Below are 15,922 nucleotides of genomic sequence, written 5' to 3' on the forward strand. Positions count from 1 at the left end.
TGAGGTCTCCTGGGAGCAAAGCTTTGATTTTGGTCTCTCTTCACAGAGGACGGAGGAAAAGAAGCCACAGTTTGTCCGTAAACAAAGCTGGAGGTTTTGTGATGCTATGAGAGGACGGCTGTGACTCTGAAGCCTTGGATAACCTCTCTGCCAACGATCCAGTGGGATCGCCGCAAATGTGCAAGAACAGGGTGGAGCCCCACAGGGCTGCCATTGCTACGTGGCTGACCTCTCACCTCTCTGGACAGAATAACAAAAGTTAAGTGAAGATACAGAAAGCATTATGATGGACAAGTTCTCAGAGTGTCGCCAACTGCAACTGTCTCTTATAGCCGGACATGTCAAGTCAAAACAGCAGGGAGAATTAACTTTGCTTTTATTTCAGCATTCAAGCATCAACCTGCTGAAAATCCGGCCTACACAAAGGGGCAAGCACAGACTTGTCAAGCTAAAGAAGGGAATGTCACCAAGCTGTAAACACTTCCTGTCAGGAAAGGAGCACTTCCTTAATCCTAGAGATACCAAATAATACCAAACAACAAGACAGTGGTTTGCAGGCTCTTCCCATACTAAAATATCAGCATCTTCTGATAACATAAAACAATAAAATCTAAAATAAAAGAATTATGATGTGTGGGAAAAAAGCATAGGGAGGGGATTAATAACTTGTTATTCACATCCACTCATATCCAGTTAATCCCAGTCCTGCTGTGAAGCCCAGGAGGTGGTTGACTTCTCTGTGGGCATTCAGACCACAGGCCAGAACACAGAAGTCTGACCGCCTCCTACAATGTGTCACAAAAACAACGACCTGTAGTTAATCAGAAGGCAAATAGCAAACCACCCACTATCTGCATGACCTAAACGTCACAGCGTCTTCTGATGTAAACAGAACCATTCATTTACAACTCAGTGAGTTTAGTTTTTTTCTTTTTTTTTTTTTTGCAAAAAGAAGCTTTAGACTTCTTGCATATCTGTTCCTTGGGTCTCATATGGCAGGAAAGCATATGCATTTCTCTTTAATCTGTGGGAGACGACCTGCCTGCAGACCAGGGCTCCCTCGCTCTACACTCAGCTGCACACACTGTCATTAAACAAAACAGAGCCATGTGTCTACAACTCCCCAGCGGCCAGAGCTGCAGCACCAGTCTGAGGGCTAATTGTGACCTGGTGGAGTCATGTGACTGATGTTCAGGCCCAAAGTTAGAAAAAGAAAATTGAGCAACACAAACACAAGCAGACTCCACTGGGACTCTTTAAACTGGAAAGAAGGCTTGCAGATGGAGAGAGGAAAGAAAATAAGCAAACAATGGCTAAAGGCCATCTTTTCCCAGCGCTGTAACTTTGCTCCACTTGAGGTGGTTGGTAGTAAAATCTAAACCATAACTGGTTATTATCCTCATTTACTGCATAGGATTACACTGCCAAGATGCTAATGTAATAGGATACCAAAATGACATCTTAGTAAAAAGAAAAAGTTCTGCCGTATATATTTTCCATTGACAGATATAAAATCTGTAAGCAAGAAGCTGTATGGTTGAGCTTTATCATTTCCTTTACTTCAAAATCCCCTTCGTGTTCAAGTAAGTAATGCATAGAAATGCTCTTCTATCAATAAAAGCTAGAAAAAAGAAGAACTTTTACATATGATATGTTTGTCATGAAAACTAATCAAGATTAATTTTAAAGAATGTCTTAGAATCAAGATACTTCAGAAAATACTCTGCATTCTTTAATGTCTCAAGAGTCAAGATGTAATTAATACTTCATTTCATGACAATAACACTGTCTAAATGGGAAAATACTGAGGTATGGTAGCCATAGCAACCCACAGTTACTCTCACAAGTGATAATTAATCAAATAATTACTTTCTTGCTTAAAGATGTGAGTCTAATGCTGATTATGAAAAACAACAGCTGCAAGGTCCAAAAACATGCACAACACAGCTTTCACACAAATCTGTTGATTACTTGAACCTTGGCTTAAAGCTGTCAAAGCATTGGAAATTGCTTAAAAACATTATTTTTCCACTTCAGCTGCTGCTATACATTTCCACAGGGTTTTACTTAATCGGTTTTGCCTAATTCAACATGCTTTGATTGTTGTTAAAACTGTTTGGGAAAATGAAGGAGGGTTGTGATGGGCTGTGACCCAATTCAGCCTGTCATTAATCTGACCAGTCAAATAAAAGTTTTGTGACTTGCAAAAATGCATTTTCAGCCCCTGAACTTTTCTACATTTTTTTCCAAGTTACAATCTAAAACTTAAAGAGATCTTATTAATATTTTAATTGATAGAAAAACACAAAATTCATGATGGATCATCTGCTGAACTGCTAGAGGTTTACCTTCCACCAGAGCAATGGCCCAAACATATAGCCAGAGCAACAATGGTTAGAGAGAAACATCCCAGAGTTAGAATGGTGCAGTCAATGTCTAGACCTGAATCCAAATGACAACCTGTGACAAAACTTAAAACACATCTTCACTGGTTCTCAATCTACTCCTGCTGAACCTGAAGTAATGTGTGTAGATGCAAAAAGCTTGTGGAGACATACTGCAAAAACCTTACATCTGTATTTGCAGGGGAAGGTGGTTACAACAACTTCTTGACTCCAGGGGTGCTGAATATGCACGTCATACTTTCCAGGCTATTATATCCAATTTCCTTCCACTCTACTATTATGCGCTGCTTTGCATTGGCCCATCATATAAATTCCAAATAAAACACATTGAAGTTTGTGGTTGCAACATGACAAAACATGAAAAAGTTCAATGGTTTGAATGCTGTATCTAGGTGAATGAATCTCAAAAAGACTGATGTTTTGAGCTGTTGTGTTAAGACAACAGAAAGAGAAGGACAGTGAAAGAGAAGGGCTTTCACAGAGCCAGGTAATATTGACGTTTGTGCTGGATGTGTCTCCTATCTGTGAAAAAGATAAGTGCCGGTGAGATACACTCATAAAAATCCACTGATGTCTCACATAACAAGGCTGAAAAGCAGAGTAAAGCATTCGGGATGAGAGGAAATGATGCTGAGCAGTTTAGCCAAGCTCAGAAGGCAGTGGAATCTGTCAAGCATGCTCAGTCTGCTCCTGGTAATTGGAAGTTGGTGGATGGTACATTTGGTAGTAAACTACTTCACATTCTGGTGCACTCAAAGTGATCAATACTTTTTATATTTGCTTATTCAGCTGAAAAAAATCTTTTATAGAAACATAAAACTACAAATAATTCGAGCAATATTTTAATGTACATTTTTATGTTGAGGAAAAGCATCCATCAAAGACATCTGTATATTTTGCAACTGAGTAACAACAATGTTTAAACCTTTCTACTGTAATTGAAGAGCTTCTCTTCAGACATATTAATATGCATTCATATTGATTGGGCTGCAGAATTGATTTTCTGAGCACGCAATAAGCATGAAATATATACAGTATATATATTACACATTTTCAAAAACTTAATCCAATTGAGAATAGAAGTTTTGTTTTTGCCTCTGTAGTGATAAATGCAACACAATATAATTAGTTATAGTTTGACCCAAGACTTACTTTTTGCCTTGTAGACCAGTTTTTAACAGGCAGTACTATCTGACGCGTTGTAATCATCATAATCGACCCTCAAAGAGTCCGGTCCAACACGTTTCCACAAAGATAAATCTACAAGCTGGTAGAGCTGTGAGCATTGGAGGTTGCCAAACACAACTTTCCCAGGTGAACAAACAGATAGCAACAATAGCGTGAGGTGTTTCACGGGGAAGCAGCAGCCTGTCAGTCAGCTTCACCCAACTGCATGTTTACACATTTGTCGAACAGAGCCCATCATCACTTTGGGGCGTCCTTGAGAGGAGTTAGTTTAGCGCTGAGTGGAGCGATGAGCTGGGAGATGAGGCCTTTAATTAGTTTCCAGGCAGGATGATAATTGATCATCTCTCTCAGCTAACTCTACCATGAAGGGCTCGGCGTAATTAAAAACAAAACAAATCACAATTTCCTGTAAACTCTAAACTGTGAGTGAAGGCAATGTGCATCAAAGTTTTACAGAGAAAGGAAAGCGAGAACTGGACTCATAAAAATCTAAAAAAAAAAAAAAAAAGAAAATAATCAGAGCTTTAGTGTTTGATTTTAGTTCTTTATCTAGCTTTTCTTTCTTCTGGAGTCTGCTGAATAGAAATGGACTCAGAAAATTCCCTTGATGCTGCTATTGGCACTTCAGGCATTAGGTAAGCAGTGATATAATTAGCATTCATGAGTCAAGTAATTAAAACATCAATGCAGCCGAGCAGTGCTGTTAAGACACTCATGTGCTCTCTGCTCAGTCAGAAGTCAGTGTTAAGCCTTTTCAGTCAGAAGATGGACAGGTACATTTATGAGCAGGCACGCATGGCTATTTGTGAGAAGTTGTGCCAGAATCCATCTAGAAATAACCAGAGATGCACCAAACTAAAAGCCAAAGGTCACTGATGTGAAAACATAAAGATCAGATTTTTTTTCATTACTTGATGCATAGGTTTAAAACTAGAAAATTCCTCAATTTTTTTTATTTATGTCTTCAACCTCCAATAACAATAAAGCTGAATTTGCAGCTCAGACCTTGGAGAAAAAAAGACACCAATATTGGTCAAGAGACAACTAATCAGTGCATCCCTAAAATTAACAATAGCTGTAAAAGGCACCGTGAAAAGTAATTTAACATTAGGCAGAATGGGAACACTAAATATTTTCTGCCCTTTAACACCAATCTGAAGAATTAGAGAACAGGAAATAAAACACGGCAAACACCTCCTCCTCCTACATAGATTGTTGGAACATGTGTATAGGAAGGAGTATGATTCTTTATTCTCATGTTTTTAATTTATTCTCAGCTGAAGAGTTTCTCTAGAATAGATTTACAAACAATTACCTTCACTAGCAGAGTGGGAGAGAAAACAGTCAGCTCCCACACAACCTAATCCATAAAAAAGTTAAGGTTGTGCAGCTATGAAGGAACACAGATTTATCTGGTATATGTGTTTCACCTGAGTTTCCACCCTGGACCATGAAAAATAAACATGCACTATTCCACCAAAGTACTTACACACATACTCAGAGACACATTTGAAATGATATGACAGCCTGTCTTGATACATAGACTTTATGCAACTATCCCACCCTTTTTAAGCTCAATACATCTGTGAAAGTTGTCCCCAATTTTAAATAAATATTTGACAATTTCTATAGGAAAGCATGTTTGAGGTCAGTCACCGATGATAAGACAAAATCTGTCTTATCATCTCAGGCTTTGCTTTTAGTTTATGTTCTCACAGCAGACAAAGTCCAGTTTTTTGGTCCATATGCAGCTTTATCACAACAGTCTAAACAAACCAATGCCAATTTTTCACTGGAACTGGTGAAAACATAGCACACAGTGTCTCCTCCACCAAACTTTAAACATGACAAAATGCAATCAAACAAATACGGTTGAACCCGACTCATCTATTTGATTATCACTATATCATATTATCATTGCTTTAGAGTCCAATGACAGCATCCAGCTGCATCTGACACTCTGCTTTGCATTAGGCAATGTAAGGTGATTTATTCTATAAAGACTTCTACACATGATCCATGAGGAAATCTAAAGACCAAACAAGGTTTAGAGATCTGGAGCTACTGAATCAGCATATGATTACAACAACACACACAAATTCACAAATCTTAGAGTTAAAGTTGTTGGTAACAGTAGGTACCTGAATTTGATAACTTAAAGGGGTGGTTTATATATTTTGCCTATAGTTTTGTAATAAGGTATATTTATCTGCAACGGCACCATATTTATCCAACCTTCCTTCTCCCCATACATACCCAAACCCCACCAGCTGTCAGTACTGGTTTAGCTTGGCCATAACATCATGACATCAAGCCCATACTATTCCATCAACTGCCTGTCAGTGTCAGCCATGTGCGCTCATGATGAGACACATTCGAAGTGCCAACACACCAGAATCCCTGACTTCAGAAAGTGCTAGTTAACATGAGACAACCATCATCTCGTTCATCGGCCTGAGCAGTTTAAGTGAAAAATAAAAGTATGTTTTTGATAACATTTGACTATGTTAAAATTAAACATGTGCATGTTGAAACTGAAAAGTAAAACTACTTGGGTGGCAGTGTGTGAAAACAAAACCCTTGTTTTGTTTGAATGATTCCTTTAGGCTTTTATTTGCATTATAGGTTTACAACCTATAATTCCTCGCTTTTATCTCAATGTGTCATCAAACCACTGTTGGGGAAGTAAAAATCTCAGTCTTCCTTAATACAACATCCTTACGACAGCCTGCAGACATTGTGAAATATAAATAAAAGCACTGAACGAAAACCAACTGTAAAGTTGCCACATGTCACAAGACAAGTGCAAAAGCAAAACAAACACAGAGGAGGAAGTAACGTGAAGGTGAAAGCGAGGGGGACCACAAAACATTTCAGCACTCAGTCGTGACTGAAGCATGATCTGAGGGCTGCCGGGTGTGTATATCCATAGGGATGTGCTTTTATCTCTGCTGATAAGCAATACAAACACAGAAAAGCATTCCTCAGATGGATTACTATCAGTAATTCAGCAAATCATGAAGCTCGCTGACGCCAAACATCTCTGCAGCCTTCAAGACTTGAACCTAGAACATGGATTCCTGAGAATCCAGAGATGACAGCTGTGCTCCAAGGCATAGCTTGCATACCTTCTCCCTGTTTCCACCTTGCTGTGGGCAAGTTTGAATAGTTAGTGAGGGGTTTGGTGAAGGATTTGAGATGCTTCAAAGCACTGTGCACATAAAGAGGATCAAATTAAAGTCATATAACCTAACATTTACAAACTCTTCTCAAAGCACAAGAGATCATCTTGGTGAACCCAAATTGACTGATGAACCCGGACTGAAATTTGGGGGATTTAGATGCAGTTGTGATGTTTTCAAATCATTCAGTTTCAAAACGTAGAGAAATTCAGCTTTTTTTTCTTGCATCAAATGTATAGCTGTAGAGTTGTGTAATATATGACAGCACTCCCTGCAGGGCAGGTTGGATATTAGACCGGGGCTGATGGCGCAACTCATGCTGCTGTGTGGCTGTGATAACAAGTTCTGCCAGTTGTAATTTCTAACAGGAGTTGGGCAAGTGCCTCTAAAACACACCACGTTTTCTTTTTAATAAAGAGACAGGCACCCGTTTTATGAAAATAATAGCCTACTTTGGACAGAGAAAATAAGGCTTGTTTTTTTCTTCTAATTATATCAACAAAAAAGGTAAAATATTATTAATAAAAAGTTGCTGCAACCAAACTTCCCCCACCTTTTCCTTGTTGTCTTGTTCCAAAGGAAGTGAAGAAGTAGGAGACTTAACGCTCCCCACAGCTACGGCTTGGGTGACTGTGACGCCCCCGCCCGGAGCTGGGCTGCTCTTTTCGATAGTTTCCACCTTAATAAGTCGGTGCTTCGGCGACACAAATTTGTTATCCGACGGGACCACAGTGTTCAAGCTCGAACCGAAAGAAATATTTCCACCCGTAGTGTACGGGTCCTCGAAGTCCAACTCCTTTTGTAGTTTGTAAGCAGCGAGGATGTCCGGCTGAGCTGGACTCGGAAAAGTAGCCCCGGTGCCAGTTTGCTGGAAGCCAGGCGCTCCGGGCACACCGGTGTGACAGTGTCTGTAGTCCGGTTTTGGTGGCGCCGGAGGGGGTGCTTTGGTAGTTTTGAATCCTAGGTGCTCCTTGAACCACTTGGCCATACTGCCAGTTCATCGCTCTGAAGTCAATGAATGTAGTTTCAGCTTCACCGTTTCCGCCAGCGCAGCCCGGATAAAGTAGGGGGTCCTCGGGTCACGCGCGGCCAGCCGACCAGGTTCAGAGCGTGTCGCCAGTCTTGTGGCGGACCGAGGAAAGAGTGCCCGGGCGCCGGCGGAGAGCAGCCACGGGGACTTTTCTGATCTGCCCCGCCGCAACTCTGTCACTGTCACTCGCACACACACGCAGCTGTCGCCCTGACCGCTAGGCTCCGAACCACGTCAGTTTTCCCAGACTACGCAACACGGGGGCGCTTGTGCAAGAGGAACACACGTCTCACACAACCTGTCCTCCTCTCCTCCATACCTGAGAACACTCACTGCCACCTACCGGACTTTGGAAACTGCGCTTGCTCGCTGTGGACCTTAAACACAGTCACAGCAGCATGCTCAGATTTATCAGCTGAAATCTCATTTTACCACTTGCTCCCTTAACAATACCTTCTGAAAGAGTTGGGCGTCCCGAATGCTTTTCTGAAGTGAGAGAAAACCAAGGAGGTACAACTTTCTAGTTTTTGACAGTAAATATTTTTTTCAGAGACACTTGGAATGAAAGATAATTTAATATCCATTTGGGATCAATAAAATATTTCAGAATTTGAATTAAATTGCATTGAATAAGGAGCTGTTTTTTATTCAAAAATATAAATAATGGCACAATATCCAATGATATGCATTCCTCTATCCTACTTTGTTTTGGTGTGCCAATTGTTTTTCTGAAAATTGGAAAAGGACAAAGTGAATTGACTTTCTAGCTCTTAAAAATGTAACAAATGAAGAAAAAAAGCTGTACTTGCAAATCTCAATATTTCATTAGTTTAAAACCACAGAAAAGTTCAAGTATTTCAGTATATTGCATTTGGACACATAATAAATATAGCTCAAATATTCAGTTCAATTCAGTTTATTTACATCGCGCAGATTCACAATAAACATTGTCTCAAGGCACTTTGCAAAACAAAATCCTATTTATACACATAAATATGTAGTAATTTCAGTCTGATTATACAGAAATATTTGAAGTAAATTTCATACATTCCAGTTTGAGCCTAGTTATAAACCAGTGTTGTCAGATTTATTTCATTATGTGTACTGGTAAAAAAAAATTTTCACAAGTAAAACCCAACCGATCATAACAAGTCATTAACTTTTCACCATTCCCAGTGAAAAGCAAGATCCCTTTATACTGGAAAGCAACCCCAGACTACTCAGTCTGAATGGCTTTCAACTGTGAGGCTTGAGAAGATAGAAACATAGAAAGCACAGATGCTCTGATCGTGAATTAATTTTGATATTAAATGCAAAGCAAAGAGTAAATGGCTGGGGTAGTTCTTTTAAGGGCTTTGTCTAGGAGTGCTGAAAAGATAAGCTTTGAGCCAAAAGTTAAATCTATGGGATGGAGAAGGCACTTTGAAATGGGCTTCAGCCTAGTTTGAGATAAAAGGTAAAAAGGCAATTTTTTCTAGAAATATAGTCTACCTTTTATATTCACACAGGTAATGCCAGCAAGTATTTAAATGCCTCTTTCCTCACCTCCTCATACGTTTACCTTCAATAGGACTCAAGGGTAAAGTGTCCTTTGCTTATTCTCAGTACTCTTATGTCCAGATGGCCACAGCAGCATGTTTTAATTGCAAATTGCATTGCAAATGATGAGTGGAGAGGATGCTGAAGTCTGTCTTAACATTGGGTGCAGTCCTCACAAAGGCCATTATGCAAATAGATGAGGCAAATTGTTTAAAACACCAGCTTCAGTAAACATTGTTCTCCAAGGTGTCTTTCAATACTTTTAGTGGATATGACCATTGGTTCATTTGCTTGACACTAATTGTCTTAACAATGGGCAATGAATGAAAAAAAATCACACCTCTTCTCCCAGAGACAAACTAGAGCAACAGTCTGCTTTAACAGGAGTCACGGTTGTAGCTCAGCAGGGTTTTATGAAGCAATACTTCTTTTTAATATCACCACAGACAGCCTTGAGCAAGTCACAGTACACAGATCAGAGTTTAGTCATGGCTGGCCCTGGAGAGAAACAACTCCATGCTCTGAAGATCAACACAAAATCTATTATTTATTTATTTCAGTGGTGTATTAAACTACTGCACTTTGGGTTGAAACAAAAACTTTACCAATGTACTTTTATTTTTTAAGCACAACAACATATTTTATTCACCAGTATCTCAGAAATAAAGCAGTTGATAGAAACAAAAAATTGCCTTTCATGTTCCTCATCCCAACGTGCTTTCACCCTTATTTGATGTGCTATAAATGAGTCTCACACTGTAGAGGATCTCTGGTTGGGTGAAGCAAGTGTGTCATGTATGTCACTTCGCATGGCACAAATTCCCTATCTTTTGTTGAGCTGCCACAATTGTGTTCACCTGTTCCCTCTAGCTGCCATGGCTGATACCCTTTAAAATGCAAATCCTTTAATCTAGCACCTTATAGGCAACAAGTGCAGCCTTTCAAAACCCACGCAGCAAGCATTTGTTAGTTGGGAGAAATTTCTGCGTAGGGATTTTCCTGAACTTGTCACACCTAAAATGCACCAGAGGTGTTAGCAGTCTATCAACTCAAACACTCTGAGCTAGTTGAAAAATGTCTGTAGGCATGCAGGAGCTGAATCATGATCATCAAATACAATAGGTGTGTTTCATTAAACACCCACAGTTTTTTATTTTCTTTCTTCTATTGTGAACAGAAAACTATCTGCATTCTCTTTCCTTTGTATGCTGCCAGCTGCAGAGTACACTATGAACACTAAGTAGCAGCTAATACTGTATCTTGCAGAAATTGACAACAAAAGAAGTACACAACTGTGGTATAGAAAGGAAAGGATGCATCATTTTAAATATTCTTTGTGAATAAAACTAAAAAAGACTGGCATAAGTTTGGGCTAGCCCACCGTTATTCTTCTATATCTAAATAAAATTCAGTTGAAATACAACTGTCTTCAGAAGTCACCTAAATTGCCAACAGAAGCTTCCTGTGAGTGATTTAATTTCAGTATAAGTACAGGGTTTCTTTACAAAAAACAATCTAAAAATTCATTAAAAAGTTTTTAAAAAATTAAGCAGTTACTGTAATAAGAAGTGCCCTGTTGATTTGTAGAAATCTGGTAAAGATATAAAAAATAATTGCAGCTGCAGTTACAGCGAAAACAATGATAAGGATGAGCACACCTTTTCAGTTATTGAGCTGGAACAATTTTTTAATTATGTATCATTTTCCTTTCCATTAATGTTTTACTTTGTGTTGGTCAAACAAATTCAATACTTTGAAGTTAGTTTTTGTAACACGACAAGATCTAACTTTCTATTTACAATAGAACAACTTAGCTGTGCCTGGATGATGGTTTATTTTGACTGTAAGTAAATATAAATGCATTCAGCAGCTTCTGCTTACAACTCAAACAACTGTCAAGCCCGTTCAAGACATTTGACAAGTAAATTTTCCCCTTCAAGACAGTTGAGTGGAAGAATGATTCCTCTGTAGCTCGTGATACTGTCAGAGTAAGAGAGAATAGAACAAGAAAAATGTGTTTGAATTTATCTATGATCCATACCATAAGGCATTATAGATATATTTTTATTTGTATTTTACAACAAGTTAAGATGTGACTTCACAATTACAACATCCTGTCTTTGTAACATTTTGGGCATGACAGTTCGTCTCAGAATGTCTGTATTTACAAAATTCTTGTGTTAAAAAAATACCAACAGCTTGATTAACAGCTAAAAAATAGTTACCTCAGGTGGATTAAAAACAGTCTATGCCCTCTCTAACATATTAAATAAGACCTTAAAAATGGAAAAAAAATTAAAACACCTATAATACCAATTTTGTATGCCAAACTGAAATATCACTATAACTAGACATTTAAATTAAAACTTTTTCGTAGGACCTCTCTTGCAAGACGTTGATTATGTAAGCATGCTGATTGCTATACTAATGTTTGCTCAAGCATGTGAGAAATGTGTTGATTTGATAATATTTAAATAGATTAATGAATGCAGATAAATACAACTTGACATCACAACAATTTCCACCCGCATTGCAGTGAAAAAATATGCTGTAAATCTGACTTTGTGGACTCTAGATATCATAATTTATTTAACATGGAAATGTGTCCATGTGATTTAAACAGCTGTCTTCCTGCCAGAGTAAAAGCCTGAAAAATGAACTTTAATTCTGAGATTTTTTTCCCATCACTGTCACTCATGCAGCTAAATTTATGGTTTGATTCCCCAGGCTGAGGAAGCATTTGGTTGACAATGTAACAGCCTCCTATCTGTCAACGGCTGAATCACAAAGATCTTCTTCCAAAGGAATCAATATTTAATTGCTCAACTAGACAGCAGAGAACTCTTGAACTGAAGTGAAGCTCCCTACAAGTGAACACAATAAGAACATGAGTCAAGTCAACTAATTAGATACTGCAGACACAATCCCGAAATTAAAAACTAACAGTTCACTTAAGTCATGGATAATCATTATTTTCTAGCCTTTCTCATCTGGTCTATTAATGCAGTAAAATATCCAAAGATACTTAGCAGGACTTTAATCCAATGACTGATGTGGATTAATACAAAACTGCCCAACTCTGCTGACGCAAAAGACAAAATAAGTTCAAGATCATCACTGAAGCAAAGAGAGGAAATGCATGTGCTTTATCTTATAGGAATCATTCCTCTCAAACTTTTCCACATTTTGTCTGATTCTAGCCATAACTTTCTATTTATTTTAATGGGATATTAATGTGATAGATTAAGACAAGGAAGTGCATATTTAAAAGAAAAAAAAAAGTTTTTTAAAAGTGTCTTTAGAGATAAATCTGAAACGTCTGGGAAGCATTGGTATTCAGCTCCATTAGTCAAACTAAGATTTGTGCCCATTTTTCAACGCCACAGTCAGGTTGGATGGGACACGTTAGTGAATTAACATTTTAAAGTCCTGCAGCAGAGTCTCATTGGATGTTTACATGTGATCATGGTTCTTAGACACTTAGCGGTCAAAGTGGATTGAATAGTCATCTGTTTCTGGATTTTTACGATGCTGTTTATTCATTAATGTTCTGTAAGGCACTACTTAAGGATTCACGGAACAGCTATTTTTATGTCAATTAAATTACACTTTGTTTACTTATTAGGTGCCGTTTGAAAGCAGTTTTTGAAGTGGACTCATTTAGGAGTGAAGAAGTGAAGGGGGTTGAATAGATATGCATACCACACTTTTCCAGTTTTATTTGTTTAGAGCCACAACCCATTTCCTGCCTGTGCCATGTGAGGTTGTTAATATGACTAACACGACAGTGACGTTTGTGGTTGTAATGTGACAAAATGTGAAAGCTTCAAAGGGTTTGACACTGCAGAAAATAGATAAACAAAGCACACAGGATGCTTTGGAGCAGTGTGTAATATTTCTTTGGGGAAAGCTGTTCATGCGTGTATGAGTGACAATACGTCCCATGTATTCTGTCTGACTATGCAAATTTGCTTACTTTCCAATATATGTCACTCAAAGTGCAGGCTGGAGGCCACTTCATTCTGTATCTCATCTTGAAATAGAATGGATGTCACCTCTGGTTGTTTTAAATAGGCTACTCACCCCAGGGGTGAACTGCAGTAGCCTGAATTAAATACTATACTGTGTCCGCTGAGTGGTGTAATGAATATAAACTTTATTAGGATCACCAAATGTTTTAAAATTCTTGTACCAGGTAATGACATACATTCTGTTTGAAGGGGGGAGGTGTTGTAAGGAGAGAGAGAAAGCCCTGAAATTTCCAAAGATGGGTAGTAGCAACTGATAGCAAACTCTCACGCAGCATCAAAACAAAAGACTGCTAAACTCCTTGCAGATACATAAGCAGCTGATTGTATGTGGTGCTGAGACACCAAGTCTTCATAAACTCTCCAGGTTCACACAGCTGTTTTTGTTATCTGTTCTTGTCTCCCTGTTTTTCTAAAAAACATAATAATGACAGAACGCTGCATTCCTGACTGGTATTCAAAAGGTACAATTCTCACTTTACATACCAATGATCCTACATACCCCAGTTACATCAAGGAGAGGATTTTTTTAATGTCCTTTCCTAAATTTCGATTTGGACTCCTGCTCTACATCCAGCATATCTCTTTTGCAGTTGGTTTCGGTTTGGGGTCATATTTCGGGCATAACGTCGGCTTTGCAAAAGTCTTTTTGAAACAGCTTTCCTGTTGTCATGGTTACAGATCCTGACAGAAGTACCATAATTTGTTTTGATGGCTAAAAGTTTGTGTTTTATGCTGAATATGTAGATGTGTAGATTCCCAAATAATGAAAAATAACCAGTGTTAGAAAAACACTGCTCAGTAGCTTCTATAAATCTATAGCTAATATATCTATATAAAAGTTGCATTACCACAATGTTAGGTTAATAAAGCTGTATAGCAGTATCAATAAGGACTTTATCGCAGTGCCATGTAAATCATTTCCAATACTCCTTACTTGGTCCTGAATGTTTTATATAGAATATAAATGACTGATGTAATGCTTCCATAAAATATGAAAGTCACTTTATCTGCAGGAGATACAATACTACAGTGCTCAGGTAAAAGTTTGGATCAGCTTGGAAACATAGAAGATCTAATCTAATTTATAACAAAATAAAATGTATATTTATATGGGGCATATACAAAAATAAGGTCAGTATTATTTTGAATTATATGTACGTTAAAAGAACAAATGAAGCCTGACTTTAGGCATTGGCAATTGACTACACATAAATAATAAAAAAACATAAAATGTCAAGATAGAGTCAGAATCAGCTTTACTTGCCATGTTTGTGCACACAATTAAGAAATTTGAGTTTGTTTCCCCTTTGCTTTCAATCTGCAGGCATTTTCAACATAAATAATAAAAACAAGGTGGAAAATGCATAAAAAAACATTTAAACATTTCTTGACCGAAGGAATAAAAGGTCAAATAAGAGATGAGATACATACCACTACCACTGCTTATTTATTATACAAAGCAAAAAAAAAAAAAAAAAAAGAAATAGAAATGCTATACTGGGCCATGATGGTCCTGTTCATTGTTTTTGGTACTAATGATACTACATATAAAAGAAACACCAAGCCAAATTAAAAATAGTTCAAACCACACATAGCACAAACCATTCTACTTCCAAACTTCTTTGCAAAAATTATTTCTTAAACTTCCTCAAAAGAAGGCAGAATTTAAAGATACATGAGCTTCTTTTTCTTCTTCTTTTTTTTAAAGCAAAGGTCAACACAACTATTTAAACATGATGCAATGCTGTTAGAGGGGTGTGAGTGAGGTGGACACTGTCTCCTTGTAGTTTTCATGTTTTTACATTCTGTCTGAACATATTTGTTGCAGCTTTCTGAATTATTTAGAAAACATGTGATTAAATCCCCCCAAAATCCTGCCAGTCTTGGTTTGTTGATTCTTCTGTCACTCTACTGGATGCATCACATTTGCTGCCAAGAAAAGCACTCCAGTCGACATGTTACCTTTTGAACCCTGCTAAGTATGTCACCCAGTTTGATAGAACCCTTGCTGTCACACCATGCAAAATGAGGATTTACTGCCTATTAAGTGGAATCCAAGTGTGTACTTGGAATGCATAAGATGCTGTGAAGCCTTGCTTCAAATGAAACGGAGCATTTAGAATTTATTCTTAGTGATCCATGGTGTTTAGGAAGACCATGAAAGGACAGTGAGGGGGTGAAAAATCCAAACAACATATTTCTAGCTTGCCCTGCGACAGGCTGGCGACCTGTCCAGGGTGTACCCCGCCTCCCGCCTGGAACGTAGCTGGAGATGGGCACCAGCAACCCTCCCGACCCCATTAGGGACAAGGGTGAACAGACAATGGATGGATGGATGGATGGATGGATATTTCTAGCTTCTGTTTTCCTAAATACATAACTTACATGAACAAAACTCTGCATCTGTGGTAGAGCAAAAACTATTCTTCAAATGCTGCTTATGAGTCGTATTCTTGAGGATGACTCTCACTATTGTCGCTGCATAATAGCGGTCGTTTAGGCTTGTGAGTGCATTGTGTGTGACTGTGATGAATCAGAGCGGAATGG

At 38.2% G+C, this 15,922-nt stretch overlaps 1 protein-coding gene across 4 annotated transcripts in view; it reads right to left on the reverse strand.

Annotated features, from left to right (window-relative positions):
* The window catches only part of shf (Src homology 2 domain containing F), a 102,534-nt gene extending 94,396 nt beyond the window's left edge, over positions 1 to 8,138 (reverse strand). Inside the window, exon 1 of one of the 4 annotated variants that reach the window (XM_028014427.1) lies at positions 7,329 to 8,138. In XM_028014427.1, the coding sequence (XP_027870228.1) occupies positions 7,329 to 7,763 (435 nt within the window). In that variant the 5' untranslated portion in view covers positions 7,764 to 8,138. The remainder of the gene's footprint in view (positions 1 to 7,328) is intronic. The other 3 variants (XM_028014425.1, XM_028014428.1, XM_028014429.1) reach the window with 3 other exon arrangements.
* Positions 8,139 to 15,922: the final 7,784 nt, after the last annotated feature.

The sequence above is a fragment of the Xiphophorus couchianus genome, chromosome 4 (assembly GCF_001444195.1).
Source record: "Xiphophorus couchianus chromosome 4, X_couchianus-1.0, whole genome shotgun sequence".
NCBI lineage: Eukaryota > Metazoa > Chordata > Actinopteri > Cyprinodontiformes > Poeciliidae > Xiphophorus > Xiphophorus couchianus.